The 15,707-nt window shown below is 39.6% G+C and overlaps 1 protein-coding gene across 2 annotated transcripts in view; it reads left to right on the top strand.

Moving 5' to 3' along the window:
- The window catches only part of SLC22A3 (solute carrier family 22 member 3), a 73,547-nt gene that overhangs the window by 15,966 nt on the left and 41,874 nt on the right, over positions 1-15,707 (top strand). For both annotated transcript variants that reach the window (XM_072141314.1, XM_072141313.1), the window contains one exon: positions 9,739-9,842. In XM_072141314.1, coding sequence (XP_071997415.1) covers positions 9,739-9,842 — 104 coding nt within the window. The remainder of the gene's footprint in view (positions 1-9,738; positions 9,843-15,707) is intronic.

Genomic DNA, 15,707 nt, shown 5'->3' with positions numbered 1-15,707 from the left:
TTGTGTGATGGATAAATAACAGCGCTGTGTTCATTATTAGTCTGAAAACAGAGACACTGAGCTATAGGAGCTAAAGTAGTTACAGTAGCCTTAAATGCCGCATTGGGGGATACTTATCGTAACCTGTACAAGCCTTGAAATAACCGCAATTCCCAGTGCAAGGCCAGGAATCCCTATTATTTCTGCAGAGAAAAATTGATATTCTGCGCATTTAAAAATCTACAGATCATGTCAAGGCTAAGCACACACATGCTCATCTGTGAATCATAGACCATGTGGTGGCCGCATTTCACATACCAAAACCAGTGTTTATTTTTAGGAAATATGGCAACCACACAGCTCGAGAAAAAGCCATGTTCATACAACTAAGCCCTTTAACACCTTAAGGGCCATTTTCATTTTTTTTGCGTTTCCAGTTTCTTTAAAAATCCATAACTTTTTTTTATTTTTGTTCATGGAGCTGTTTCTGTTTACGTAGAAATCTTGTTTTCTAACAAACTGTACTTCCTAGAGAGAGCATTTAATATTCCATGTTGTGCACTACAAAGCTGTGAAAAATTCCAAATGCAATGAAATTATAGGAAAATATGCATATGTGGACACAGTTTTTACGGCTTGCACTGTGCTCTCCAAATGACAACTCGGCTTATGGAGGTGTAATATTGTGCGGGACATGATGATATTTACATTGTTAGAATTTTGGGAACTATATGACCTTTTGATCACTTTTTATTACATTTTTTGCTGTTGCAAAAGGTGGCATTTTCAGATAGTTGAGCACTATTTGCCATTACGGGGTTAACTACCAGGAACAACCATTTTTATATGTTGATTGATCGGGACTTTGGGGACACAACAATGCCTAACATGTCTATAATTTTATTTGTTTATTTTTCTATCAGTTCTAGGGAAAGGAAACAATAGGAAATTGTCAGGTTTGCTAGGGAGAATGCTGGGACTTCTGGTTCTTCTGCTGGTGCCAGCAGCGTTCTCCGACCCACGGCGCGTATCCGCGTAAACTCCACCTCTCGTCCCGGGCAGCGGCTGCTAAGATCTCGCGCTGTCTAGGAGTTGTGTGCGGAACTGCTGGGACTTGTGGTACCTCTGCATGGTGCCTGGTTGTTCTGCACCCTGAGGGGTTAGTTCCCAGAAGCTTCCAGCTCCTATCAGGTTCTGGAGGAGGAGTTCTGGCTGCATAAATTGCAGCTTCACTAGTCTCCTGTGCCAGTGTTTGAAATCCCTTCATCACTCGCTTGCTGCATTAGGTTGTATTGCTCTGTATCGTATCTGTGTTGTTGTGACCTCGGCTAGTTTTTGACATTGACTCTTTGCTTACTGATTTTGCTCTTGACGTACCCTCTCGTTGTGACTCCGGCTAGTTTACCATTCTTTTGTGTTTTATGTTTGTCAGTCTGTTTGTGTTTCCCTTCCCACACTTATCCAGTGTATTTCGAGTCTTCAAGTAGTCGCCCCACGGTTTAGCGTGGGGGGGGCTATAGGAAGAGACAGAGCTTGGGACAAGCTCAGGGCACACTATCCCCTGTCTTCTGTGTTACCCAACCCTAACAGAAATGCTTTACAAGGCAGCATCCACTCTATGCCAGGCAACAAGGGGTTAAGAGTAGGAAAGCAGAGGAGGGAGGTATATTTCAGGCTGTGTATGTTATGGCTGTGATAGTAGAGCTGAGATTGTCATGTGTAATATGCATCTCTTGGATCTCATCATCTCTCATCTGTCTCATCTCTCTTTCTATGTGTTAGATACTTGTTCAGAAGCTAAATGAAAGTGTATATAAACCTTGACCCTGATAATCTAATCACATTGTCAGCACACAGAACTAGAGAAATCATGATGTTCCTGGTTAGAGAGAATTATATACATTACCCCATATAAAGACATTATAGTTTAAGCATACATTATACAGATCCCCTTAAATAGGACCTGTCACCTAGATTTTCGGCACTAGGAGCTGCTTACTAAAGTAAGCAGCTCCTAGTGCTTGATCAAAGGCCGCAGTGTTAGAGTGATAGCGTTACCGGAAACCTCCGGTAACGCTATCAAACACTGCGGCGGGGTACGGTGTAATCATCGGACAGCTTGCTGCGCGCTAGGCGGCAGTAACCGCCCCTAGCCACGCCCCAACCCCGCCCCCTCATGAATACGTCAGACAGCTTTGCGAGCTGTCCGACAATTACATTGTACCCCGCCGCAGTGTTTGATAGCATTACCGGAGGTTTCTGGTAACGCTATCACTCTAACACTGCGGCGTTTGATCAAGCACTAGGAGCTGCTTACTTTAGTAGAAAACTTACTTTTAAGTAGAAATAGCCCATCTAGTTTTATTATTATATACAGCTCACACTTTTATTACTAATTCTTCTATAGACGCTCATTTTTTAGTTGTTCTTTCTTTATAGCTCATATTACGTTTTGTTGTTATATATTCTTGTTTGTTAGATTTTAAAAGGGTAGGTTATGAAAATCTTTAGCCACTACAGTATAAAAGGTATCAATAAAACGACCCCTATGGTGAGTTGGGTTTGAGATTGGTATGTAAAATCGAAGGGTCAGTATGTATATCTACATTTAATTCGGTCTCTCTAGAAGGAGTAATATTTTCAGTAGTTTGTAAATTGAAATGACTTTTTAAAGTTAATTTACGGATAAAATTATTTAGTTCAACAAATAATTCCAAATCGTTTAATGGGGCTGTAGGGCAAAATGATAAGCCTTTTTCTATCATTTCAATTTCAAAATTCAAAAACATAAGTTGATAAATTGAAAATGTTCACAAGATTTCTGTCTTTCTTATCCATGATAGGTGAATCAATATTAAGGGTTAGGGAAACTATTGTATTTTCTTGTATTGGGGGTTTCATTTCAAATTCCAAAACATAATAAGTTGATAAATTGAAAATGTTCATAGGATTTCTGTCTTTCTTATCCATGATAGGTGAATCAATATTAAGGGTTAAGGAAACTATTGTATTTTCTTGTATTTGGGGGTTTCTATCAGGGAATTATCTTGTGTGTTTCTTGTTCTATGCTTTCCTCCTCTACAGCCTCTCTATTTTTTTTCTTTTATCCCTGTTGTTGTTAACTGGACCACCTCCTTCAGTAGTATGTTTAATGTGTATTAATATATGGGAGATTTTGTCACTATTTCTTCTGTGGGACATATATCGGTGGTACTGGCATCATGTATAGAATTATTGAAAGGGGCAGAGGGTAAGATGGGCTTAGGAACAGTGTTTGAGTGTTTAAAAGGAACCTGTTAGTAAATCAAACTAGTATGTAGGCACCATGACGTCAGCCGTCAGCGAGCAAAATCGTAGTTGGGTACAGGCAGAAGGTCAGGACAGACAGCATGGGATCGGGGTCGGGGGCATAGCAATTGGTCAAGGCAGGAAGCAGAGGAGCGTAGTCAGAAACGGAACTTGGGTCACAATGGGAAAACACACTAAACCCAAAGGGCATGGGAACAAGCTTTTTATACGGCACTAGGCACGAAGATCCGGCAGATATGGGTCGCTGGAGCACTTGTGACACACGTTTTGGATCCAAGCTCCCTGGGTCTGTATGTACTTGAACTACTGGTAGGCTGGTAGGCATGATTGCGTTTTGTTGAGTTTTTGAATCATTAGAAAAGACGCTCCCCTAAGCCAGACCGCGACTCTGCGGTCATGTCATCTATTTGCTTTTTTGTCTTGTTTGTTTTACTTCACTTATTGTTAAAAACTGTTATATAAATAAAGAATTAAAAAAAAAAAAAGAAAAGACACTCCCGTTCCGCTTCCATTAAAATACATGTCTTTTTGCCCTTCTGTCTCTGTGTTTTGTTTAGCGTTTTAGAAATGCACACTTCTAATTATGTTGCATTTTGTGATGCGTTTTAACATTAGTATTTTGCTGGGAAGCAGTTTCCCTCAACTTTTCATCAAAGTCACAACTTTCAATGCGTTTGTCAACGGTGGAGAAGATAATTGCTTTCAGCTAATTAGGGCTTTAAAATGCATTTGCAAAATGGTATTGGTCTGAAATCCAAATGTACATGGGCAGGGCTCGGGCCGATTGCATATGTATTTACATTCAAATGCTCACACACCTACTTACCGATTGTGTGTTTTTCAGTGGAAACATGTATTCGATCAGACTTATCCCTGCCCAAGTACCTTTGCATTGCATTTCTAAATGCAACGTGTGAATGCAGCCTTTATCCTGAACCTGATCCAGTCACCCTGAACCTGTATCTGGAACCCCAAACCTGCACCAAGTTTCTTAGTTGGTACCCCGATTCCATGCCTGTTCCCTGCTACTCGCACACGTCTGAATACTTGTCTGCCTTGACAGAATAAATAAATATTTCTCTGAAACCCTGACATCTTGCAACAATGTTTTGTGAAAATTCATTCTAGTAAATGAAGCGTACAAATTCTGTTATGAGAATATAATTACCCTTGACAATGTACATATAATGAACCAGTGTTAGAATCAGTCAAGCTTCTTTGCCGTATTTAACCTTTCTTCTGACCTTGAAGAAAATCATCATGTATCTAAATTAATCAGTCACACAGCACAAAGGCTTTTAATTAGTGACTGGTTACAGTCATTATTATCTTCACCATGCTTCAATAAGACCTTTAGTTATTTTGTCCTCTTCATGTCGTGTACCCATGGAAACTTAAAGCAATGTAGAACTTCCTCAAGAACTTTATTTCATGTTTAATCCCCTGGAAAAGTCTAAAGAGAACAATTTCTCATTGTTTGTGAGAAGAGGTTGTTCAGTACTATGTCTATTTCACTACAATGGTCGTCCATAATAGTAAGAGGCCTTTACAGGTTTCAAGATATTTCATCTCATTATGTTAAAACATTCTAACTTTATGGTATGAGTAAAAATTTGCAAGTTCATAGGTATAAAAAGTGAATAAGGGCCACATGTATGGAATTTTAGATTTATTTACACACATATTCTTTGAAACCCAAAAATAGGAATGAACAAAGTTATTACAAAATTTGAGGACAGCAAGTAAATCAGCTCTGTTTAGTAATATTTCCCATTATCCTGTGAAAATCTCTGTATTTCTTCCATTACTGCACATGATAGTAGTCACTCAATTACAACAACCTTTTAGAGATTAAGACTCATTCTTAGGGATTTATTATACCTGGTAGACCAGAAGGTAGGAAAGGGTTACAATTCGCAACTGTGTATGGTATGGAGGGGTAGGGGAAGGAGGGTAGGGCAGGGCTCCCCTGCCCTGTCCGGCAAATTTGCTACCGATTGCACCAGAATCCTGCCACCCATTTTGCCACTCATAAAAAAACTTTAATAGTATGTATATAAATTTTGTATCTCTCTGATCGCACTGACCCAATATAATTTAAGAGCAATGTCAATTGGAGTGCACAGTGTTAGTCGTAAACAAAGAGCGCACAAGGACATGACACAAATGCCAATTTCAATGTGAATTACACTGCATTCAGATTTTTTTTTCCAGCTTGCCACTACCCTGCATGGAATATTTAATACGGACAATATGGAGTACAATTTGTTACGGAGAAAACCCACATACAGCAGCTCTGTATACAGAGAATATAGGCTTTTTAAAGATAGGGTGCAAATAAATAAAAATGGAAAATGTATTTTGGGACTGTTTCGTTTTAACAGTACAGTCATTTAATAATAATGTGTCTGGCCGCATTCCAACTGCATTTGTGATACCTTTATATTTGCACCTAAAGCCATCACCCAGGTTTCAACAAAGAGGTATCCTCCAACGAAAGGGGCCTGAGATGCAGTAGGTTATAGAACCTGATGGGGTTCTTTCTGACTTTTAAGAAGCCTAGGCATTACATGAGGCTTGTCTAGGTGGAAGGTTATCATTTTTTTCTTGATGCGATTGCATTTACAGGCCAGGTTTGCAGGCATGCGGAGTCTTATAGTCAATGCATTCTCTATTAGGAATTCTAGGAAAGAAATCAGCAAATATGTTCTTCAAGAAGTAAAAGGGAGTGATTGCAAGTCACAGTTATAATTAAATTATATATATATACACAATTAAACGCAGCACTATTACCTTTATCTTGTGAAGAGCCAAATAGGTTACCGTACTTGTACGTATAAATGTGACAAGCATGAAGGACATTATACTGAGCCAGGATGCCTTCAGTGTTGTGTATGCTTATTCATAGGCCGTAATATGAGTCAGGAGTGAAGTTTGCTGGTGCTGGATTGACGTCTTGCCTTACACCTGTTCTAGTATTGGAGACTTAATCTGCAAAGTTGCAGTGGATGCAGAGACCAAATAGGAAGGCTGATAGATTACCTTATGTGCAAAGTGCGATTATATGATACCAAATATGTTACAGTCTCTTTCAGTGTACATGACTTGCCATAGTTAGTATTCCCCACAACCTATAGTGTGCTGTGAAGCTTTTATGTGAAGCTGGGCTTACATACTTTTGTTTTTTAATTGAGTTTTTAACTTTAAAACAGTGAATTGAACAAAACAAAAGAGGTATCTAAACTTTTTATGTTTTTTCCCATTATTATCCACACCTGCAGTTTAGGTTATTTTCCACAACATAACCTGTTTAAATTGATTTCTCCGGCATATAGCTAAACAGGTGTTTCAGGCAACAACTCACAAATAAAGTTTTTCTCTGATATAGTATATCCAAACATTCACCTGCTACATAGGACATACCTGGAATGATGCCCAGCGTATATCCTAGCCAGATGTCTTTGGCAGAGTGATGCGGTAACTTAGTCTTTGCTTCTTTCATGTCTTACATCAGTCATTTCCCTCCTTCACTGCTTCCTTTACTTGCCCTTGAAGGGCCAAATACCATATATAATTACAGTATTAAGATATTTTATTTTACTAGGAACAGTATTGTCATCTAATTGAAGTCATTTCTTTGTCTTTAATGAAACATTGAAGTCTGCAAATTTTCCCCAAAAGTACAAACAGCATTGATTAGTCTACCCTATAAGCACACTAGACATTCAAGGGGTTGTCCACTTTAAGCACATTACAGAAAATAATTAACATTGTTTCTTGATACTTTCTATATGAATTCTATCTATCTGTCTGCAACAGTTTTGTTTCGCGGCTGCAATGTGTCTGACAAGAGAGAAAATATGTACATCTAATGGGGCGTGTTACTGCTTAGTCGGATTGTGCGCCACAATTCTGTCAGATGAGCACCACTATTCTGTCTGCTCCACAATTCTGCAGCATGAACAGAGTGCACCAAAAAAAAATGTTGCACTCTGTTGGAGCAGTACAGAGGGTGCCACATTCATGAAGTGTAATGTGCAATGGTGGATCCTAATGGTGCCCTATATATTAAGGTGGGGGGGGGGGGCATTTATGTAAAGGTAGAATCATGTGTAGACATTTCTGTTGTGAAAATTTTATTAAGAGTGCTAGTGTGTTACAATGAGCTGTGAACCTGTGTGAAATCACATGACCATGCTCCAGCATTCATCTACAGGAAGTAAACAATTACGCTTTTTGTTGCATGACAACAAGACAAGATTTAGAAAACCATGAAGAATTGATACAGAAAGTAAATTGGGACATTTCATAAACTTATTTGCTAGAATGTGCTTAAAGTGGACAACCTTTTTTAATGTTTCCCTTTGATTTGTCATTTTATAGTAGATTACATTTTGATGGGGCTTCTTTATGGAGCCTTAATCTGACCATGCGTGTATGCTGCTAGACTGAAATTGGCACTAAAAGATATAGCTATAATTATTTTTGCCAATTTGCTGTTCAAATGTAAGCACTTGTATGGTTTGGACTTTTGAAGGGACCAAAGTCCATTTGGCTGCTATCCTGCACAGTGTTTTCCTGGGTCATTCACTAAGCCCCATATAAATGTGTTTCTTTCACTGAGCATTGATATAGTGTAATAATATAATAGTTGGATAGTACTATACAATGCCTATGCAGTACCATGGAATATCACCAAAATGCTTTATAATACATTACTGTAGCAAAAATTTAATCAGTAGTTAAAGTGGTTGTCCCAACTTCCGAAGTTATCCACAGTCACCCCCACCCATCATGAGAAAGGGACCGCCAACGATAAGTTGAATTGGAAATTGTCACTAATGGGTGCAGCAGGCTATTCATTTGTATGAGAGTTGTCAAATATTGCCGAGCAATGAATTCGGCTATCTGCGGCCAATCCCAAAGAGCTGCATGGAGCATCAGCCTGCAGCTCCACCCATTAGTGAGAATGGGACCCTGTGCTCTTTTTTTGGGGGTCCCATTCTTGGGTCTTGGGTCCCATTGGGGGTCCCTGCTGTCTTGTGGATTAGGGATAACCCATGTAATAAATATTAAGATCAAAGAGAAGAATTATTGACGCACATTTACTAAAGGGCCATGCGCCAGTTTTCTGGCGCAGCTGCACTATACTGCGCTGAAATGGGCGTTCTGGTGCTCAGTTGGACCCTGCGCCACATTTATAATGCAGAGTTGACAGAAATGTGTTTAAGATGTGCAACATCCCCCACCGGGGCCTAGCCTTTTTCCAGGGGCCTGGAGGCAGCCGGGGCCCAGAATACCAGAGTGGTTGGTGGTTGCGGCCTAGGCACACTAGTGTCACGGTGCTTGGTATGGGGACCGGAGGGCTGTCCTACAGTCTGGCAGGTCTCCAGCAGGTGGTGTATGCAAGAAATTAGATGAGGGAGAGGCCGATGTACTGGGGCACCCCTTAGTGTCTGTAGTATGAGTCCCTGGATGATGGATGGGGGCACCCTTGATGGTGACAGCCGTAGCAGGCACCAGACAGGGGCAATGTTTTGTAAAAATAACTTACAGTTCTTTATTCACACTAGAGGTGTGAGGCACACGCTGTCTCTGGTCACTCAGTGTAGAGTTGCTCCTGTGTCGGGAGCTGGTGGTCAAGAACTGCTCAAGAGATGATAGCTCAGCACCAAGAGGTGCTTCTCAGTCAGGAGCTAGGCCTAAAGAGGTGCTCTCTAGGAGAGCTGCATTCCAAGAGAACTTGTCTCTTCCTGTCCAGAGGTTTTGTTACTCCCTCTGGTCAGGTGGTGGCTCACTCTCCAATCACACTCCAGTTTACAATGAAGCATGTAATTGGACAATAACAGTATGCAATAATATTAACCCTTGCCTATTTTTCATGTGAATTTCGCAAACAACCCACATAGCAACTGTTGGCAGATTTATCAAGGGCCAAAGCCACTTAAATGAATGTGACTGCAGTGGAACTCCAAAGATAGACATAGAACTGTCATAAGGAGCCGGTGTAATGAAAAATTACCCCCACTGAGTTCATTGTGGAGTCTTCTCCAGCAGTCAACAATTTCTCCTCCAAAAAGTACTCTCTATGAGACTTTTTAAAGTGTACAGGGGAAAGCACCTTCCTTTGCAGCATCTTGTGGCAAATAATGTCTATAATAGTTTACATATATGACTGATTTGGCAAGCACATTGTATCACTGCGTAATCTTTGAGCGCTATATAAATGAAGGAATTATTATTATTATGTCTTGGGCCTAAATACATGTTGAGTTTGCAGTAATCTGACATTTCTATCTAGGAGCATTATATATTATTGCCAATAAGTGAATATTGGAGCACATGGCCAGTCTCTACAAACATAAGTACATATTTAAATGTTGTTTTCCATTTCTGTTTCTATTTATTTAGACAAAATAATTAATAGCTATATGCTTTGTTTCCCAATAGTACAACCTGGTATGCACAGATGCTTGGAAACTTGACTTGACACAAGCTTCACTGAACCTGGGATTTTTGATAGGGGCTGTGACATTGGGTTATGCTGCAGACAGGTAAACAATACTGCATGCCTACTTCTTTATTCATTGTATTTCAGAGAGCTCTAAACCCTTATATTATACTCATTATGTGGATTTAAAATGAAAATGCTGGATGTACCTCTCAATGTAATATCACTTGCATAATTTCTAACATTTAGAATAGCCAGTCATCAGAAAAATATGACATTGTCCACCAGCAACTATGTAGTAGTCTGAGTCACAGAGATAGCAACTACTTGATGATTGAAGTGTAACACTAATAACTACTGTATATACTCGTGTATATACCTTATACGCGAGTCTATAAAATAATCAACGTAAATACTCACCTTCCGGGGCTATCAATGCTCGGCAGAACTCCCCGATGCTCTGTGCAGCTCCCCACGGCTCCTCTTCTTTATTCTCTCTGCTGAATAAACTGGCAGAGGTGCGACCATGCGTTCTGCCGGTCAGCGCACACTATGATGTGGCGGTGTTGCCGCTGATTACATCATAGTGTGCACTGGTTGGCAGAGCACATGACTGTGCCTCTGCTGGCTGCCAGAAGGTGAGTATGTAAATCTATTTTTTTATGTGCTAGACAAACTGGGGGCTGGCTGGCTATATACTAAAGGGGGCTGGCTATATACTAAAAGGGTTTGGCTATATACTACAGGGAATGGCTATATACTACAGGGGGCTGGCTGGCTATATACTAAAGGGGGTTGGCTATATACTACATGGGACTGGCTATATACTAAAGGGGGCTGGCTATATACCACTGGGGGCTGGCTATATACTACTGGGGGCTGGCTAGCTATATGCCACTGGGGGCTGGCTATATACTACTGGGGGATGACTGGCTATATACTACGGTGGGCTGGCTGGCTATATACTACAGGGGGCTGGCTATATACTACAGGGGGATTGCTGGCTATATACTACAGGGGATGGCTGACTATATACTACAGGGGGTTGGCTGACTATATACTACAAGGGGATGGCTGGCTATATACTACAAGGGAGTGGCAGGCTATATACTACAAGGGGCCTGGCATGCTGGCTATATACTGGGAGGCTGTGACCAATGCATTTTCCACCCTTGGCTTATACTTGAGTCAACAGGTTTTCCAAATTAGGGGCCTCGGCTTATATTCGAGTATATATGGTAGGTCTTAGATATGACAATGTACAGGTATATCAAGTAAAATTCGGATTTCTGCTGCACACTGATTCGATTAGAGGGTCCAGGTGCTCTGGAGAGGGTCCCAACCCCGTGTCATGTAGAAAATTATAGAACTCCAGTCACACTGTTGAGTTGCAATTTTAGGATTATTTATTACACAAACTTTAATTGTGATGTTTCGGTCTACATTAGACCTTCATCAGACTCTGTGGGTACAATAAGTGCGTGTTATAGTGTGTCCAAAATTTAAAAATATACAAATATATACATACATACAAATTGTTCAGAAAACACTCTGATATTCACAGCATCTGTATGCATAATCGTATTATGGAGTTAACATCATTATAAAGTCATTATTACAATACTTTGTCGCAAGATACAGGATCAAAAAAACATGGTATATGTGCATATTAACGGAGATATGGTGTCGTACAAAAGGTAGATAGGCCCAAACTTGTCATGGGAAAACTACATCATGAGAGGCAAGAGCATATGCTGAAGACCTCCAGCCATGGGGTACACATGTTATATCTGGTCAGGATGACGTAATCTGAAAGAAAAAAGGCAGCTTACCAGTTTGTATATCATAGTAGGGCTTGAGGTGTTTGCATATTGCAATGTACAGGTATATGCTGAGGAGCTTTTCCTCTACCATCTATAGTGAATATCAGCAAATTCCATGGTCAATACCAGGCCAATACTAGATACTAGAGTGCTGGTGGTTTTACAATGAAGTCAATGGGTGACATATGGTGAATTTCTGAGACATTTTGCAGCTCTTTTTAGCGCCTTATGTACGATCATTTTTTTTTTTTTCTTGTGATACATGTTCAGTATTTTCTATCCTGGCAGGTGCAAATTTTGGCTTCTTTTTGAGACTTTTTGTTGCAAATGTCTCAAATCCCCATGGACACAAGCCATGTGAGGGGGTTATATACAGGAGTGGACCCTAGCCATGTGAGGGGGTTATATGCAGGAGAAGACACTACTGTTAATTTTGGATTTGAGGCCGTGTCCTGCATTTTTAAGCAGTCTAATCACACCCCAGTGAGATGATGATGTATGAGGCTGCGGTCCCACATTGCATTTTAATTGCATTTGAAACATATAACAGCTGAGGAGAGGTGATTTGCCTAATTACATTGCTGTTAACATTTGCATTTACAAAATGTATAGTAAACGTGATGTTAACATATGCGTTAATGTCGCATTTATATTGCATTTTGTCAAATGTTAACGGTAATGTAATTAGGCAAATCACCTCTCCTCAGCTGTTGTAATGTGTTTCAAAACGCAATTAAAATGCTTAGTGTGACTTCACCCTTAGAAGTAACCAATAAATGAAAAAAAAAAGAAAATACAAATATTTCAGAGTTTTCAAAAAAGAGGTTACAGTACAAAATTTTAAACATTTAAAGCATGTGAAATAATTCCATTAAAATAGGATCCATTAAAAAAATCCTTCCTTTGCACTTGCCTCGGACCCATGCAGATTTGCACTAAAAAGTCGCAAAAATAAGCAAAAAAAGTGATACATAAGTGAAAATTTGCACAGAACATCTGGAAAACAAAGATACATAAGGCACACTGCACAAGGTGCAGACCAAGGTGCAATTGAAAAACGACAGGTGAAAACTCGCAAAAAAAGTAGCAAAAACGACAAAAGATGAGGAAAAAAAATTAGACAATTTGACTAGCACAAATAATGATACATGTCCCCAATGACTTAAAATGGTCTTAAGGTTGGACACATATAAGACCTTATAAAAAAAACCATTCTAATACCTAATTTGCTTGGGTAATTGTTAATGCAACCTTGGCAGGCATGAACCATTACAGAAGCATTGCATAGTATTATATAAATGATCAAATAATTTAGTTTTTTTTGCTTGTCCATTCTAATTCCCCCAAATAGCATTAAAAAGTTATGGTATGTAACTTAAATAACATTGAATTAGAGAATGTGTTATTTTGTTATTCTGAGTATATTTAAAGGGGTATTCCCATCTGGGCATTCACATTTAATTAAATTCATTTGCCATATTTAAACATTTCTTCAATTGGATGTTATTACAAAAATGTTCCTGTGTGAAGATAATTTCTCATAAATGTAGTCATGTTGTCACTTAGAAACGAGATAGCTTCCTCGGTTCCAAGGAGAGATTGCAGCAAAAGAAGGTATTGTTTTCCATTTAACATCTTGGAACACTTATTTGCATACTTCCCAGAATTCCCTAGTGGAGCATCTATGGCTTTAAGTCTCCACAAGCTTTTAAGGTGGCCTTAATTGGCAATCTCTCCTTAAGGAGATCACCTACTGTCTGACCCCAGTCAATAGCCTCTCACATAGCCAACCAGTTCCCTACGCTGTACTAAGGCCACCCAATCAGGTCGAAACAGTGCTGTCTACAGTTGGGAGTCTGTTCCTTATGGAATAGATATACTGGTTTGGCTTAATCCCACATCATGTTTTTAGACTTCTTGTAGGTCATACTTGATGTTAAGAGGGCTGCCTTTCAAGGTAGCAAAAGGAGGCATTGTTTTCCATTTAACCCCTCGAAAAACATATTTGCATACTTTCCATATAATAGTGATCAACCTAGGGAGACTTAGGAAATGGTAATGCCTGAGAGGGAATGTGTAATTCTTGCAACCAATGAGATGCACTGTTGTTATTGCATTTTACTGAGGTGCTTGTTGGATGATACACCTGAGCTGGACACTCCCAAAGGGTAGATAAACCTTTGGGGTTGAAGGTTCGCTCCCTTAGCTCTTAGTATGGAGTAAGGAGCATGTGTGTCTGTGGCACGCTGCCCTGACACTCCTGGACTGTATGGAGATCAGGCCCAAGCAGACATCCACCTTCAGGAGTCTGCGTCATCCTGCTGTTGAAGCAGCCGTCTATCCATCTCCAGCCTGAAGCTACCTATACCGGGCTGTGAGCATCTCCTATGGAACACTATTCAACCCGACCCAGTTGATTTTACTGCTGTTTTGGCCATTATAGGGGGTTCTGAATAAACAAACTGTAAGTTAAATGCTTGAAATTATCTGTCAAGTTGAGTGATCCCTGTGTAAGGCTGATACCACCAAAGTCATCCCATTCACCACCACAATGGATCCCTAAATCCACAACAGGGTTGCCCCAGGTAGAAACATCCGATTCCTTCAGCATCTCTCTCCTTTTTTGTGCTTCCACCTGCCAGAGACCTGCCAGGCTCTGTCTCCGAGTACCCAGCACCATGACCACAGATGAGTGCTAGATCTTGCTCCACCAGCCACTCCGGTATCACAGGGATCCAGCTGCCCTCAAGCCAGAGGAACGCTATGCCCCGGTGGGGGATGTTGCATTTGCAAACAAATCTATTGTATGTAATGAAGTATAATTTTCCTATCTAATGATCAAACTGCAAAACCTGGCCATGAATGTTCTGCTTAATGGGGGTTTTCCATAAATTTTCATTGATGCCCTATTGACAGGCAATTAATCTTTGCTCAAGCAACAGGCTCTGGCCCTGATCAGTGGCATGCTCTTTGCAGTGATGGATTTTGACCATGAAACAATACCCAGGGCTTCCTTGCTATATATTTAACCAAACTGATTTTCCTACCACTTGAAGTAATTTCTTGGGGTAGGAGGGGTCATTTATTGTAGAACCTGTTATAAAACACTCCTCCTTTTACCCAACATCAAACAGGAAAGAAACTTTAAGTAATAATGAATTGTACAGAATGATACTCATAAGAAGTAATTAAAAGTGACATAATAAGAAAACTAAGATAACAGGAAATATAACAAACAGTGACTGCTCCATGATCCATAAATCTATTCAGGTCATTGGGTTTTGACTGTGATTTTACACGTGATCAGGACATATAGGTCATTTTTGTGCCTTTCATTGGCTAATCTTTATGCCGTCCGCATGCTTTGATGTAACTAAACTACGTTCTGGCACCAAATTAAAATTTTCATTATATCACACCCATTAGCCTTCAGCATACATGCCTCAATTTTGCTAGTACAATTATATTACACATCAGTTACTTAATTTTTAGAAATATATTTCAGAACAGTATACATGAAAACAACCTTTTTTATAGAATATATCCATATTTCCACTTAGGAACAAATAAGATAGAAGGGTAATATACTAATTTATAAAATTACCAAATTTTCAACAGAAAAATTACAATTTCCTGCTCGGAATCATGGCATATCATTAGCAGATTCACCAGTGGTGAACCCACAGTAATACAGTGCCAGTTCAGAGAATCACATATACAGTATCTTACAAATGTCAGTACACCCATTGCATTTTTGGAAATATTTTATTATATCTTTTCATGGTGGACATGGAATTCGATGCAATGTATAGTAGTGAGTGTATAACTGTATAAATTTGGTGTGTGCTCAAAATAACCCAATACACAGCCACTAACCCCTTAACCTCACAGCTATTTTAAGTTTTTGTGTCCATTTATTACTAAACACTTCATAATCCATACTTTTTTAATTTAGTACAGAGCTGTATGAGGACTTGTTTTCTGCAAAACAAATTGCACTTCCTAATAATGGTATTGAATATGCCATGCCATGTCCTGGGAAACTGGAAAAATTTCCAGTTGAGGAGAAAATTACAAAAAAAAAACAGTTGTCCCGTTTCTTTGTGGGCTCTGTTTTTACCCCTTCCACTGCACACTCCCCTTTT

This window comes from Engystomops pustulosus, chromosome 3, assembly GCF_040894005.1.
Source record: "Engystomops pustulosus chromosome 3, aEngPut4.maternal, whole genome shotgun sequence".
NCBI classification, from domain to species: domain Eukaryota; kingdom Metazoa; phylum Chordata; class Amphibia; order Anura; family Leptodactylidae; genus Engystomops; species Engystomops pustulosus.
Note: the sequence above shows the minus strand (reverse complement) of the source record. Positions and strands in the feature narration are given on the sequence as shown.